This window comes from Cucurbita moschata, unplaced genomic scaffold (assembly GCF_002738365.1).
Source record: "Cucurbita moschata cultivar Rifu unplaced genomic scaffold, Cmos_1.0 Cmo_Scf00028, whole genome shotgun sequence".
Taxonomy (NCBI): Eukaryota; Viridiplantae; Streptophyta; class Magnoliopsida; order Cucurbitales; family Cucurbitaceae; genus Cucurbita; species Cucurbita moschata.
In genome coordinates this window covers 2,977,256-2,990,498 of record NW_019268544.1, presented here as the reverse complement: position 1 = coordinate 2,990,498, position 13,243 = coordinate 2,977,256, and the positions used below count along the sequence as shown (strand labels likewise).

Sequence of the window (13,243 nt, the reverse complement as noted above, 5' to 3'; positions counted from 1 at the left end):
TTTTTTTTTTTTTTTTTTTTTTTTTTTTTTTTTTTTTTTTTTTTTAATTCTGCTGTTCTATTGGGCGACCCATTTCTGGCCCTTAGTCTCTTAAACCCTATGGCTCTGCAACTGCAAGAAAACGGAGGTTTAAACCTCGGCACCAGACACCAAGGCCCTGTCAACCTAACCATGTTCTTACTTGATCAACAAGACAACTCATATTTTCTGGAGGCATTAAAGCGGTTTCGTTATCAGTATTTTATGCAAGCGGAATTTTCAGAGATTCTGTTTTTGTTGAATTTATGGCTGTCCCTAGATTATCCGCCTGCGTAGTTATGGCTGCGGCTGCTGCGTCATTGCCGACGATCGCCAATCGCACCTACGCCGACTATCCCTTTCGCTTCTCACCTTTCTCTTCTTCTCATACCTCTCAGGAGGATAAGTCCTCTGATGAGAAATCGGACGCTAAACCCGCCGTTGAGGAGCCGAGTAAGTCTGGATTTGATGCTGAAGCATTGGAAAGAGGCGCTAAAGCTCTCCGAGAAATTAATAGTTCCCCCAATGCTAAAAAGGTGCTGCTTCATTTTTTTTTTGCTTAATTCGTTTCGTTTTTGCTTGATAGTTCCCCCAATGGCAGTGTTCGATGAAATTTTGTTTCTGCTGGTGAATGATGTGAAATCCAACTTCCTAGCTTTTTATTGCTTTAAACTGTTGTGTTCTTTCTGGGTTAGGTCTTTGAGCTGATGAAAAACCAGGAACAAGCGCGTCTTGCTGAGGTGGCTGCTGAAAAGGCCCATTACGAAGTCATTCAAGCTCAAGCAGATATAGTAGGTTCTTTTCTATGTTATTACTACATAATAGTTCTAGAATTTTTTTTACACGTTTGGTTTGATTACCCTCATTATCTGAAACTGTTGGTTTGCAAATAGTAAGCTACTTGAACGAGTTAGCCTCTGGTGTCTAGCCTATATGTTAACATGTTAGATTTACAGGATAGACAACGGAAATTGGCTGAAGAACAGAGAAATCTTATTCAACAACAAGCTCAGGCAAAGGCACAAATGCTGCGCTATGAAGATGAGTTGGCTAGAAAAAGAATGCAGGTGGGTTGGTTTTAGTTGGTTCTTCAGAATAAGGATGAGTTGGAAAATGTATGTTAAGAATAAAAAATTTTGATTGTGCATGTTAATGTTTTATTATTTATGTCTTCCTATTCTTTGCAGACTGATCACGAAGCTCAAAGGCGACATAATGTTGAGTTAGTTGGAATGCAAGAACAATCATCTATAAGAAAAGAACAAGCAAGACAAGTAACTGAGGAGCAGATACAAGCACAACAACGACAGACCGAGAAAGAGAGAGCTGAAATAGAGCGGGAAACCATACGAGTGAAGGCCATGGCAGAGGCTGAGGGTCGTGCACATGAAGCAAAGCTGACTGAAGATCATAACCGCAGAATGCTTATGGAACAAATAAGTGGAGAGAAAGAAAAATGGCTTGCTGCAATTAACACGGCTTTTAGTCATATTGAAGGTAGATTAAATTTAATTTATAAGCATGTGATGGTTAATGGTATTGGAGTGACAATTTCATAATATGGAATGGATTATTGTGTTCTAATCTCATATTTGGCACTACTCCAATGCACAAGACACCTTATATATTTACTTCTGAATAATATGTGCAGGGGGTGTAAGGATTTTACTAACTGATCGGAATAAGTTGGTTTTGACTGTTGGTGGAGCTACTGCATTAGCTGCGGGAGTATACACTACCAGGTGATTGTTTAGTTATATCCAAACAAATATTAGTAAGGTATAATATAACTAATAATACTTATATGTAAACTTTTGGTTCATTCACCTTCACAGTTCACAAGCCTTAACCTGATATTGATCTGCTAATGATCTGACAAACGTTCTACATCCTTAATTCGACTAGGGAGATGTGAAAGTGAAAAAGCCACCCATTTTCATGAAAGATTGGAACTATGTATACATGTTATCCACATACAAATCTGTGATTAAAGTCTTTGGTTTACCTCACTGATTTTAAGCTTAATATGTTATCTAATCATTCTCCCTTTATCACACCTGGTGTACAGGGAAGGTGCAAGAGTTATGTGGGGTTATGTTAATAGGTTATTGGGTCAGCCATCCCTCATTAGAGAATCCTCTGTTGTAAGGTTTCCAGGTTTCAAGATAATACCCTGGGTAAAGAACAAAGCTGCTGCATTTTCTACAGGAGCTGGGGCGGCATCATCTCTCGCAGAATATAAAAATGATCTTGGGAATGTTGTCCTCCATCCTTCACTTAAAAGGAGAATTGAACAACTTTCGAGAACTACTGCAAACACCAAGGCTCATGAGGCACCCTTCCGTAATATGCTATTTCATGGACCTCCCGGGACCGGGAAAACTATGGTTGCGAAAGAGATAGCCCGAAAATCAGTAAGATGTCCACCAATGCCTTACTGTTTACTCTTTTCTTTTTTTTGCCATTATAAATGTGTTTTGTTTGAACTTTTTTTTGCCTGGATGGAACATGCTTCTCTATAGTTCTAGAGGTATGATATGATATCATCATTCAGCATAGCACAGCTTTAGTTCAAAAACTCTACTGCCATGAAATGATTAGGATAGTTGACTCAGCTTTTGGATCATGCTGCTCAATTTGATCCCTAGTTCCTTTTGTTTAAGCAGGGTTTGGATTATGCCATGATGACTGGAGGAGATGTTGCACCTTTAGGTCCACAAGCCGTTACAAAAATACACCAAATATTTGACTGGGCTAAAAATTCAAGGAAAGGCTTACTGCTTTTCATCGACGAGGCTGATGCTTTTCTCTGCGAGTAAGTCCCCCAACCCACCCCCCATAACAGTAAGAAGAAGGCAGAGCATGTAAAAGTAATCTTGTTATTCTGTTCATGAAAGTAGTACATTTTTAGCTGAAATGTCTGTCCTCAATGCAGGCGCAACAGTACACAGATGAGTGAAGCTCAGCGAAGTGCTCTAAATGCATTGCTGTTCCGAACCGGTGATCAATCGAGAGACATAGTTCTTGTACTTGCAACAAACAGACCGGGCGATCTCGACAGTGCCGTGACTGACCGAATGGATGAAGTCATTGAGTTTCCACTCCCTGGTGAGGAAGAACGCTTCAAACTGCTGAAGCTTTATCTAAACACGTACCTAAGCAATCAAAATGAAGCCAAATCCAATCAAGCATTCTCATTCAAGAAAATCCCCCAACAAATAACCATAAGAGACATAACCGACGACATTCTTCGAGATGCAGCTCGAAAGATCAAAGAGTTCTCCGGCCGTGAGATCGCAAAGCTCCTGGCCAGTGTTCAGGCAGCTGTTTATGGGCGGCCAGACTGTATCTTGGACTCCATGTTGTTTACAGAAATCGTTGATTATAAGGTAACCGAGCATCACCAAAGACTAAAGCTAGCTGCTGAAGGTGGCCATCCTGTTTAGCTGAGGAATTTTTTCATCGTAACATCACTTGCAGGGAAGAGCCATCATTTTTACCTCATTTTTTACCTCATTTTTTACCCATTATGTAGCATACAAACACTACAATTCTGTAGTCAAAATATTCATTCATGGGTTAAAAAAAACTCAAAGCTAGGAGTTTGGGCCAATGGGCTTTCAGGCCCAATTCTCATTGAAGCCCAGATTTCAATTATAAATCTTCAATAAAAATTCTTATTTTATCCATAAAAAAAATAATCATCTGTTAAGAAGCTCCCGAAGTTCTTGCGAATTGCGACTGTGACATCATCTTTACTTTCACTTTTTCCGCAGCTTTTTTTTTTTTCTTACCGGTTCTTGGGAAGATCATTGAACATGAATTTACCTTCTTATCTTTTTTACGTCTCATGGGGAAAGTAAAATTTTCATTTTAAATTCGGTGTCCTTCGGGTCGTAAGTTGGGCCGACAAAGGACGAAAAATGGTACGCAGCGGTCGGAACAATCTGTCGACGGTCGACCGATCCGATGACCTGACGGAGACAATTACAATAAACGGCGGAACTATGTGACTTTTCAGACAAGTTTTCGTGGAGAAACCAGCTGTGACGGTGGAGGGCGGTTGCTGCCGTGTGCGACGACACGTGTTACTCAGGTGGCCCGGTCCCCGCCTTCGGTGGTTTCAAATATTTGCCACGTTTTCTCCTCACTCTGTTTAAAACTGCTTTTCGTTCTCATTTTCTCTCCCTAAACGGAAAATGGAAATGAAGGATGCGGTTAGTGATTCAAAAGTCTCTGCCGCTTCTGAAGTAATTTCGTTTTTTCTTCGTGAGATTATTTGGTACCAGAAGTCGCTGCGATTGTGTGCGCCGTCGTCATGAGCGGCAGCGGAGAGGCGACAGAAGAGCCGGCAGACATTAGAGGATCGATCGGCAACATTGCCGCCGTCGAAGCCGAAACATGCAGAATACGGCCATGCACGATCGTTCTGAGAGAGAAACATGAGAATGTTCTCTAATCGATCTTCTCGCGCAGTTCTTCGAGGAAATAGCTTGCGAATTTCCTTCGGTACTCCTTATATGAAGGTAAACGCTTCGACCGCAAGTTTTAGTGTATTTCGTGGTGCTTGATGCCTTTTTGGCTCCAAAAAAGAGAAGGGCGCTCTTCTCGATTAGTGCATGCGATTCAAAGATCATTGCTAATTAATGCGAGTTCGTTCTACATATCTCGATGCAAATTACATGATTATTCTCATCATAAATTCTTCAATTGCAGTATTGTTTAATGGATTCGCTCATGCGTTTGAGGATCATTTTATTTCATTTTATTTTACCAAAGGAATAGGCTGCAATCATTTACTAATTACGAAACTATATTTTAGTACACTTACGAATGGATTAAAAATACTTAGAAACTGAGATCTGAGGAACTGGCTCAAGAACAATCATGGAGATTATTCACGAAATTTTTATCAAATCGTAAGAATCGTTTATCAGGTCTTATAAAACTAGGGTTTAAGACGTAAAAAATTAAGGTTTTGTGTCTATTAACTAGGGTTTAAGGCATAAATTGTTTTTGCATAATTGTGCTTGTTTACGTTACTTGAAAGTTGTTATGGAAGTAATGATTAACGATTTGATTGATCTTTCCAGCAGGAAAAGTTTGTGCTCCCAAACTGTTGCAAGAAAATGGAAATTTCTTGTGGTTCTAGTGGTTTTTATTTTATAATTGTTTATTATTCCGTCCGTTGGGGATATTTGTTTTCCTTTTGTCGCTTTCCGAAGGTCTCAAAAGCAGATTGGAGAGCGAGGGCTCAATCTCATTATACGGTGGGCGGTGGATAAAGCTGAGGAGATGGTGCCGCCGCAGCGAGGACAGAGAAAAAAGTTGAAATTGCTGCAGCAGCTGCTGTTGCTGGTGTGGAAAAGACATGAAAATTCAAAAGAAGTATGCTCCCGAAAGGTCAGAATGACTTCTAATAAAGCTGTAAATGCATTAATATGATGGTTGCCTGTCAGAACTCAGCAGTAGTGCCGCTTGGTAAAGTTGAAGCATCCCCATTTCTTGAAGCCTAACCCCATTTCACTAACTTCCCAGCTTGTCTCCAACGCTCTGGAGAGTGCCAGACGCCCTAGAGACGTCGGGTATGGGCTATTGATTTCAGGTAAGATTTCTTGCTCATTATTATTTGTATTTGTAACGTGTTTTTCTAAAGCATGATTGATCTAGTAAATTCATTTATTTTACTGCTGCAGAGACAAACTCGGTAAGAAATGGGATTAGCCCATTGAAATTTCCCCCAGCTTTCACGTATGCGTACGTTAGATGCCTGTAATAAGAGAAGATCTGAACAATTGCTCTTCCATTTTGTAGCAAACTATATGGAGCAATGCCATAGATGGAAGCATTCAAAAGCTTGTCATCTGGAGACCGCTTTAGATGATTCATTGACGTAATTAAAAGAGGTAACTATTATTATTTTGTGTTTCCCTTTAGAATTTATTTTGTATTGTTGGATTTGATAAATGCTTCATATCGAATAGTAATGCTTTTCATTTCAATAATACTTTACGTTAAAGACACTCATTGCAGAACACACCGCGTAGCCTTTAATTGCATTGTACACTAAAGACAGAAGAACATATCTGTTTCCTCAATTTTCCACCAAGCATATTCCCGCAGTAAAAAATTTAAGAGCTTCTTTCTTATCAATGTTTAACTGTCTGGGGTCATCTATTTACTCGAAATCTGAGATTTCCAGACCCTTTTCTCTACCAGACAGAGAGGCAGGGTACCATTTCAGATAATCCAATTCCCAAAGCTCCGTAACTGATTTAAAGCCTTCGCTGTTATAAATGTATTTTATATGTTCATAATTTTTATCAATCTGGGTTTATCTCACTAGCAAATTTCTAGTTCTGAAGAAACAAAGTTGTAGTCCTGAAAGAACAAATTTATATATTGAACATATTTAATTCCTTAATCATGAGTAGAATACAACGAAGACTAATTCCTGAAAATTTAAGTTGCAATTCCAGGATTGAAATAGATTCGTCCTTTTTTTTTTCCCACCAGTTTCTAGGGGCAAAAAAATATGGAAATGTAAGCGGACTACGCCTTTTCTGATATTATGAAAAAACACACTCATAGTACTTCTTGGATTATAGGTTTCCAACAAAATCAAAGCCTTCTTTAATGAGGGTTTCACCTCTCATTCGCTGTTCTGTCCCGGGGTTAACGAAGATTATAATTTGTAGATAATGACAAAAAAGAAAATAAGATATTATATCAGTCTACATTCTAGCCACAGAATTGAAATATTGGTATTATAGATGTAAATCTAACAGCCTACCATGCACTTTCCTTTCGCATCTTCCGCTCCGGCCATCCCTTTTTTACTTCTGATCCAGTTTCATTGGCTTTGTTTCGGGGAGGAGTTACTCAACTTATTTCAGTGTTGATTTTGGTAACATTGATGCTTAAAACATCCAGGTAAGAGGTAGAAGTAACACGACAAAGTGTAATGAGATATATTCGTTCAAGAACTGAATATTGCCTCTCTCCCTTGTTCGATGCTTACTAATATTGGTCTGTGTCACATGCACTTACTCTAAAATCTATCTTCTTAGAACTTAGTCAACAAGGATACATTATTTCACGAAATGTGTTTGAAGTAAAACTTCTAACAAGTTCTTACGTTTGTTTCTTCTTCATGGCTTGTTTGTTGTTGTGCATCCAAACCTTGAAAACTTGCCTCCTTACGCCCACCTCAGCGCAGAACTGCTGCACTTCCAATTCATCGTGTTTCTGAATTCTCCACCCCAGTTTTTCGGCAAACTCTTCCATCTTGTCCTTCTGTCCCTGTGTGAACTTTGTTCTAAATCGTTTTTTCATTAATTGTTGCTGCTGACCGAACAGGTCCCGGGCTCCATTATTGGACTGGTGAAACATGTTTAGATCTTCACTTGAAGACTCGTCCGGAGCTCCATTGCTTCCTCCAAATGCCATCATCGAAGAAATTGGAACTGCCGGCAATTGATGGTGGCGGGAGAGGGGAACTGGTGACCCATCAGTGCGATAGCCATTGTTTCTTATGGTGTTGGAGATGAAAAAGCCACTGGGTACAGCTAGCTGTGTGGGCTCGTGATCTTTCACCTCTTTCCGGTGAAAGTTCCGATGGCATTCACAGGCTGCACACTTCAAGGCCTCGGGGGTTCCAGTTTCTCCACCAGGCATGAACTCGCCACAACCATCGAGAACATGGCCTCCAGTACTCGCTGCGTGGTTCTTCAAACATTCTCGATACCGAACTGAAGGAATAACATTATTACTTGCAGGTGGTGTTCTTGAGATTGATCTGCTGCTTGCGATCGGCTGAGTATCTGCAGAGGGTGAGGCAGTAACGGAGGTCTGGACTGGATCTGGGGTTGCTACAGGATGGTCTGTTGTGTGTTTGTGCAAATACTGATGCAGACTCAGTTTGTGATGGTTTTGATTCAGTTGATGAGAGAAATGGAGCTGGGGTACTGTGTGATCTCTTCTGGTATCAGCTGGTGTTAGATGTGAATGATCAGAATTAGGCAGTTTGGTTGAAGATTCCGTATTTGATTGATAGCACAAAGGGGAAGGAGTTCCTATTTCCTCATCTTCACCTCTCATCTCCATTATATCTGATCTCCAAAAAAAGGTAACAAATCTAAACTAGCTTACTTTTGGGTGCCAATAACTAAGCCGCCTTCCACATCATTACCCTTCTATATCCTAGACATTCATTTGGATCTTCCACGAACTAAGCAACGCTAAGCTCCCTCTGATCATGATCTCAATTAGCCAGGTAGCTAATTAATCTCCAGATTCCTTTGCTAATTCCTGGTGCTTTCTTGCGTCCTCCATCACTCCCAATCCGTTCTCGTAAGTGCTACAAACTGTTGGGTAACAGGAAATAAATGGATTACTGGGGACGGAAAGACAAAAGAGGAGAAATTTTCAACATCTATGAATTTGAATTCATACAGAGAGAGAAGGAGAGAGAGGGACCTACCAGCGTCTGCTATCAAAATCTTACCTTTGTTAAATTGGGGAGGGAGGGGAATATGAAGAAATATGCAGTAAGTAAGTAAGAGCAGCAGGAAAACGACAATAGTGAATATGGAAGCTGCTGGGGGATGGATGCAATCAGAAGAAAGAGAGTATAAGAAGAAAGAAAGATGGTGTGTAGGAGAAAGGTAAAGAGAGGGTTTTTTTTCTTTCTTTTTTTTTCGGTGTTTCCTACCACCCGCCCAAACCCAAGATCGGAAGCCGCAGGTGTGGGGGTTTGGAGAATAAAGTGATGACTGCAGAAGAGGACTATTCCAGCAAAACAACCGACAAGGTCATGTTAGTCATCTCCCACAGCCTGCAGCTTTGGTCCTGTTTCTAATAATTGCCTTTCTGGGTACTTTCTGAAACCCTAAACCACTCCCCACTTCCCTAATAAATGTATTCAAATATGCAAGACAGCAGGAGATTAGATTAGATTAGTGACAAAGCCCAAGCTGGTTTTCTGACTAGACTCTAAACTCGGCTGCCCCTTGCCTGGAATGGGATTCTCCCAAGGACAAAAACAATACCTCTAAACAAAGGGATTATTATGGGCAAGATTTTATGAGGGGTGGGGTTATAAAGTGAAGGAAGGGAAGGATGGTCCACTTATGTTTGTAGTGTCAGATTCTCTTTCCCCCTTTCCCCATCAAGGCTGTGGCTGTCTTAATGTTTCTGCAACTCCACTCATCCCCTAACACAACACTTTGCTACGTCTCCACTCTTTACCATTTATATCAATCGCTAACTTTTGGGGCATTTGGTGGATATCTAACACTGCACGCCAATTTGTACAACACTCACTCACCACTCTGGTTTTTTCACCCTTTTCTCTCTTTCTTCATTATACCTCTCCTTTATTTGGTCCACCCCACTTTCCATACCTCTCGCTCTAGGCCTGTCTTCTTTGTTTTTTACCACGCCCCCTCAGTCCCTGCTCATTTTGACCAGATCTTAACGCATTCAATTCACTGATTTCTTTGTACCAACACAGCTGAAGTTTGCTTTGTTCCTGTTCTACCGTCAACTTTCAACAGTTCTCTGCTCCTCCTTTCTCGGTAACTTTTTTTTTCTACCAATCCCTACATATGAATGATACAATTCCTTATGATTTACTGATCTTGTATGAGTAAGTTTTCAGCTAAGTTTAGTTTTGATTATCTAACAAACTCTCCGTTTCATTAAATAAGTTTAAATACATTCAAAGTTTAGGAGAAAAAATGGAGCTTTGTCAGCCTACCTCTATTATTTTGTTTCTTTAGGAGAAAAAAATGGAGGTTCCCTATCTCTATTATTCTGTTTTTTTCTGGGCAGGAAACGCTAGAAGTTTCTTAATCCTTATTAATTAATTTGTATAATGCAGATCAGCTATTGCAAACTAATTCAAAGAATAATTAATTTTCTTGGATTAGCAACCTTATAGGATGTAACCTTTTAGAAAAAAGGTCTCGCCTATATTTAGTTAAGTATAAATGATTGCTTATGTATTTATTAAGCCTTTGCAAGCTGATTAATTGTTGCCCAACGTCTCTAACTACTAAGGTTAGCAATTAATTGTAATCAATAGCATAAATAATTTATGTTAACATGTGAACTTAATTTTCTTTATTAGGTTTCACATTTAATGTTAGCTATTTGATTTCCCTCTTTTGTACTAAATTTATGGTAATTCACTTGATGGAATGGACTTTTCTTTTCCCAATGTTTTAGAATAGGGTAGGATTAGATAAGTGACAAGATTTTTTAACCGATGGATCATAATTTCGTACCTTTCAGATCTACAATTATTACAGGACTAATTAATTTGACATCTAATCCTCCTTTAAACCATTGTTGAATTACAAAATGTCGAAGTTATTAAGAAATTCCAGTAAGCTTTTAAATGAAACAATGTCCCATAAAAACCTCCTTCATAGTTGTCTCATTCCAAATCAAGATGTGGCCACCAGCTCCACTGTCTTTCTATGTAGTTCTGAGTGTGAAAGTTCAACCATACCCTTATGATTCTTGGAGAGAAAATTCATGAGAAGGGTATCAAGGACCTTTCACATACGCCCCGTGGGAAACGACTAAATTGAACACCTGCTGATGCATATGAAGGTAACAACGATATTGTTAGTTTTATTTGCTAACTGTTGATTTGATTTATTGACATTTAAGTTTTAAGTTTTTATATCCGACATTTATTATAATGTTATGTAATTATTTTGTAGCCAAATAATACCCAGAAAGTTTGACGAATTAGTGAACTTATAATAATTATAATAGACTCATGCAGGGTTTTTTTATTTTTTATTTTTTATTTTTTCAATTGGGAAACATAGATCTGAACGCTAGGTAAGATCTTCAAACACATTAGGTTTCTCGAAACTATATAAGGACATTATTTTATATTTTATATCTGAAAAATAATAGTTAAATTGGTCAAAATGACGGCAGTCGATGGCAGCAAAACGCTGCGTTTTGTGGTACGTGGGAAACTTAAATGGCTGCTGATCTTGATCGTGTTTGAGTCAAACAAAGAGTGCCGAAGAAGTGTTTTAATTTAGATCTTAAATCATTTAATTATTAAATTATTATTTTAATAACGTAATTAATATTTTAGGTTATCCAAATCCACACGCGTCCCATTGGCGCAGGGAACAATTCCCAACCAACTAATATTAATATTAAAAATAATAAAACTGATAACGTGGCGAAAGCCCAGTCCCATTTCCTTTTCCCTCCCCATTTTCCAACGCGCCTCCACGTCACCATTTATTTTCCGATGGAATTTAAATTCGAAAGGTGAGAAGCAAATAATTCCTAGGTTTTTAATGGGCTTTTGGGTCCAAAAACTGAGCCCATCCAAAATTATTTTTAATAATTGAAAAAAAAAAAAAGTCAAAAAAATAAAATTATATATTTTGTCGTTTAGCGACATGGAATAAAATAGAGTGATGGAATGGATGGGTGTGTGAGAGAGAGAGAGAGTGGAAGCTCCACAAACGCTTGGAGAGAATGTTTAGTCAACCAAGTAATCCAAACCTCTTGAATTTTTATTTATTTAATTTTTATTTTATTATAATTATTATTTGCGTTACGTAAAAAAGTTTTGGTATTTCTTTCTTTTACCGCTAAATTTTGCATTTTCAGTGTCGGTTTCGTACTTTTATGTCGGGCACCCTTTTCTCTCTCTCTCTCTCTCTCTCTCTTCCCACTTTCTCTCTTTCCGACAAAATTCGTTATGCGCGTACCACTACTTACCCGCACGTGTCGAATTATTATTCAATGAAGCCCAACCCACGACTTATTGGGCCGTCTCAGGCCCACTCGGAATCTTCATGGGCCGTTCTTTTTGTACTATTTTGGGCTGATTTGTGTCTGATTGAGCCTGGTGAGTTTTCTATGGGCCTTGATGGGCCGCTGTCTTTCGTACTTGATTTAAATGGGGATTACTTTCTTTTTCTCTCGGATTTGTCTCTCCCAGCGTCCTTCTTCGCCTTCGTCAAAACCCAATTCGAGCGCCCATCTGGAATTTCTTTCAGCCGCCGCATACACGACGTTTCTCTGAATGCAGTCGACAATACGAGGGATCCATTTGAACAAGGTACCCATAGGTATATCCACTTTTATTATGTTATTAACTGCACTGCTGCATTTGTGTTCATTTTGATTGTTTGGGCATTGGGGGGAATCCCTTTATCTGCTGCTGCTGCTGCTAATTTTGAATCAATTGCTCTATATCTGTGTTGCTCTTTGAACCCTTGATGAGAGTTAAATCTATGAACACCTACCTCCATAATCTCATTTTCACTTGCTCTTCATGCTTCCATTCACCATCGCCCAAAACCCAGTTACTACACCCTAAAATACCTCATTCATTTGAGGATTTTATTTACCATTTGTTCCACGTTTGAGAATTCTATTAGCATAACTTAATTAAAGATATAGTTAAGAAATTATGGACCTTCATAATGATATTGTTAGTAATTGCGACTCTCCACACTACTATAACATTGTCCACCTTGAACATAAGCTTTCATGACTTTGCTGAGGCTTTCTCAAAAAGCCTCATATTTCTTTACTTATAAACTCATCGTCTTTCTCTAAATTAGTTAATATGAGACTTACTTCCAACAATTCTCAACATATATAATATTGTCCACTTTAGAGTATAAGTTATATGACTTTGTTTTTGTCTTTTCATGATCATTCTCTTAATTAGCCAATGTTGAACTATTCCTCTCAAGAATCATCAACAACTCACTCGTTCACCAGGTTGGACGACTTCTTTCAATAATTCTGGACACCCCATAATCTTGCTCTTCTATCTAAAACATTTGAACAGTATTTATTTTGAGGTTCTAAACAACAAATACTATTTTGATGGGCTCAATTTCCAATGGACCCATAAAAAGAGATGTTCCAAAATCCAGGATTGGCCCACCTGTTGAGCCCAAAACAGATATGTTGGGCTTCAAACTTAGCTATTCAAAAACATTAGTTAATTAAATATAATAGAACATTGGAACACTTAAGGAAGAAGAAAGCAGGGAGGAACAAACTTCATCGGGAATGAAGAAAGAGAAAGTAAGAGAGAGAGAGATGAGAAGACAAATCTATATTATATATTATAAAAATTTTAATATATTTCGATTTTCACAAACATGAATGTATAGTGGAAAATTTCTGAAAGGGAGAAAAAAAAAAAAAAAAAAAAAAA

The 13,243-nt window shown here is 38.6% G+C and overlaps 2 protein-coding genes and 2 long non-coding RNA genes across 9 annotated transcripts; 3 read left to right on the top strand and 1 right to left on the bottom strand.

Annotated features, from left to right (window-relative positions):
* The first annotated feature begins 73 nt into the window (after positions 1-73).
* LOC111463052 (ATPase family AAA domain-containing protein 3-like) lies at positions 74-3,617 on the top strand. Of its 2 annotated transcripts, none has more exons than XM_023106865.1 (8): positions 74-554; positions 714-813; positions 967-1,085; positions 1,206-1,515; positions 1,670-1,760; positions 2,087-2,432; positions 2,685-2,833; positions 2,954-3,617. In XM_023106865.1, exons 1-8 carry the CDS (start codon positions 285-287, stop codon positions 3,462-3,464), a joined length of 1,896 nt encoding a protein of 631 aa, XP_022962633.1. In that variant the 5' UTR covers positions 74-284; the 3' UTR covers positions 3,465-3,617. The 2 variants fall into 2 exon arrangements, with proteins under 2 accessions (XP_022962633.1, XP_022962634.1); XM_023106866.1 differs by having other exon boundaries at positions 75-554; positions 714-809; positions 975-1,085.
* A 296-nt stretch (positions 3,618-3,913) lies between these two features.
* Positions 3,914-7,504, top strand: LOC111463245. 4 transcript variants are annotated; one of them, XR_002713856.1, is made up of 4 exons: positions 3,914-4,544; positions 5,115-5,623; positions 5,833-5,924; positions 7,378-7,504. It is a non-coding gene; the product is annotated as an uncharacterized LOC111463245 (long non-coding RNA). The 4 variants fall into 4 exon arrangements; XR_002713855.1 differs by having other exon boundaries at positions 3,919-5,421; positions 5,557-5,623; XR_002713854.1 differs by having other exon boundaries at positions 3,920-5,406; positions 5,478-5,623.
* Positions 6,694-9,114, bottom strand: LOC111463240 (zinc-finger homeodomain protein 6-like). 2 transcript variants are annotated; one of them, XM_023107107.1, is made up of 2 exons: positions 8,501-9,114; positions 6,694-8,384 (listed from the first exon to the last, which is right to left on the bottom strand). In XM_023107107.1, the coding sequence occupies exon 2, from the start codon at positions 8,122-8,124 to the stop codon at positions 7,153-7,155; it is 972 nt and encodes a 323-aa protein (XP_022962875.1). In that variant the 5' UTR covers positions 8,125-8,384; positions 8,501-9,114; the 3' UTR covers positions 6,694-7,152. The 2 variants fall into 2 exon arrangements, with proteins under 2 accessions (XP_022962875.1, XP_022962876.1); XM_023107108.1 differs by having other exon boundaries at positions 8,525-9,114.
* On the top strand, positions 7,793-10,240 carry LOC111463246. Its single transcript, XR_002713857.1, has 2 exons — positions 7,793-8,146; positions 9,533-10,240. It is a non-coding gene; the product is annotated as an uncharacterized LOC111463246 (long non-coding RNA).
* Positions 10,241-13,243: the final 3,003 nt, after the last annotated feature.

What these genes read in the sequence shown, in the direction of transcription:
- LOC111463052 (XM_023106865.1), top strand. Translation starts at nt 285, where the DNA reads ATGGCTGTCCCTAGATTATCCGCCTGCGTAGTTATGGCTGCGGCTGCT. An exon ending in TGGCTAGAAAAAGAATGCAG is followed by an intron (nt 1,086 to 1,205) that starts GTGGGTTGGTTT and finishes TATTCTTTGCAG; the next exon opens with ACTGATCACGAAGCTCAAAG. An exon ending in AAGAGATAGCCCGAAAATCA is followed by an intron (nt 2,433 to 2,684) that starts GTAAGATGTCCA and finishes TTGTTTAAGCAG; the next exon opens with GGTTTGGATTATGCCATGAT.
- LOC111463240 (XM_023107107.1), bottom strand. Translation starts at nt 8,124, where the DNA reads ATGGAGATGAGAGGTGAAGATGAGGAAATAGGAACTCCTTCCCCTTTG.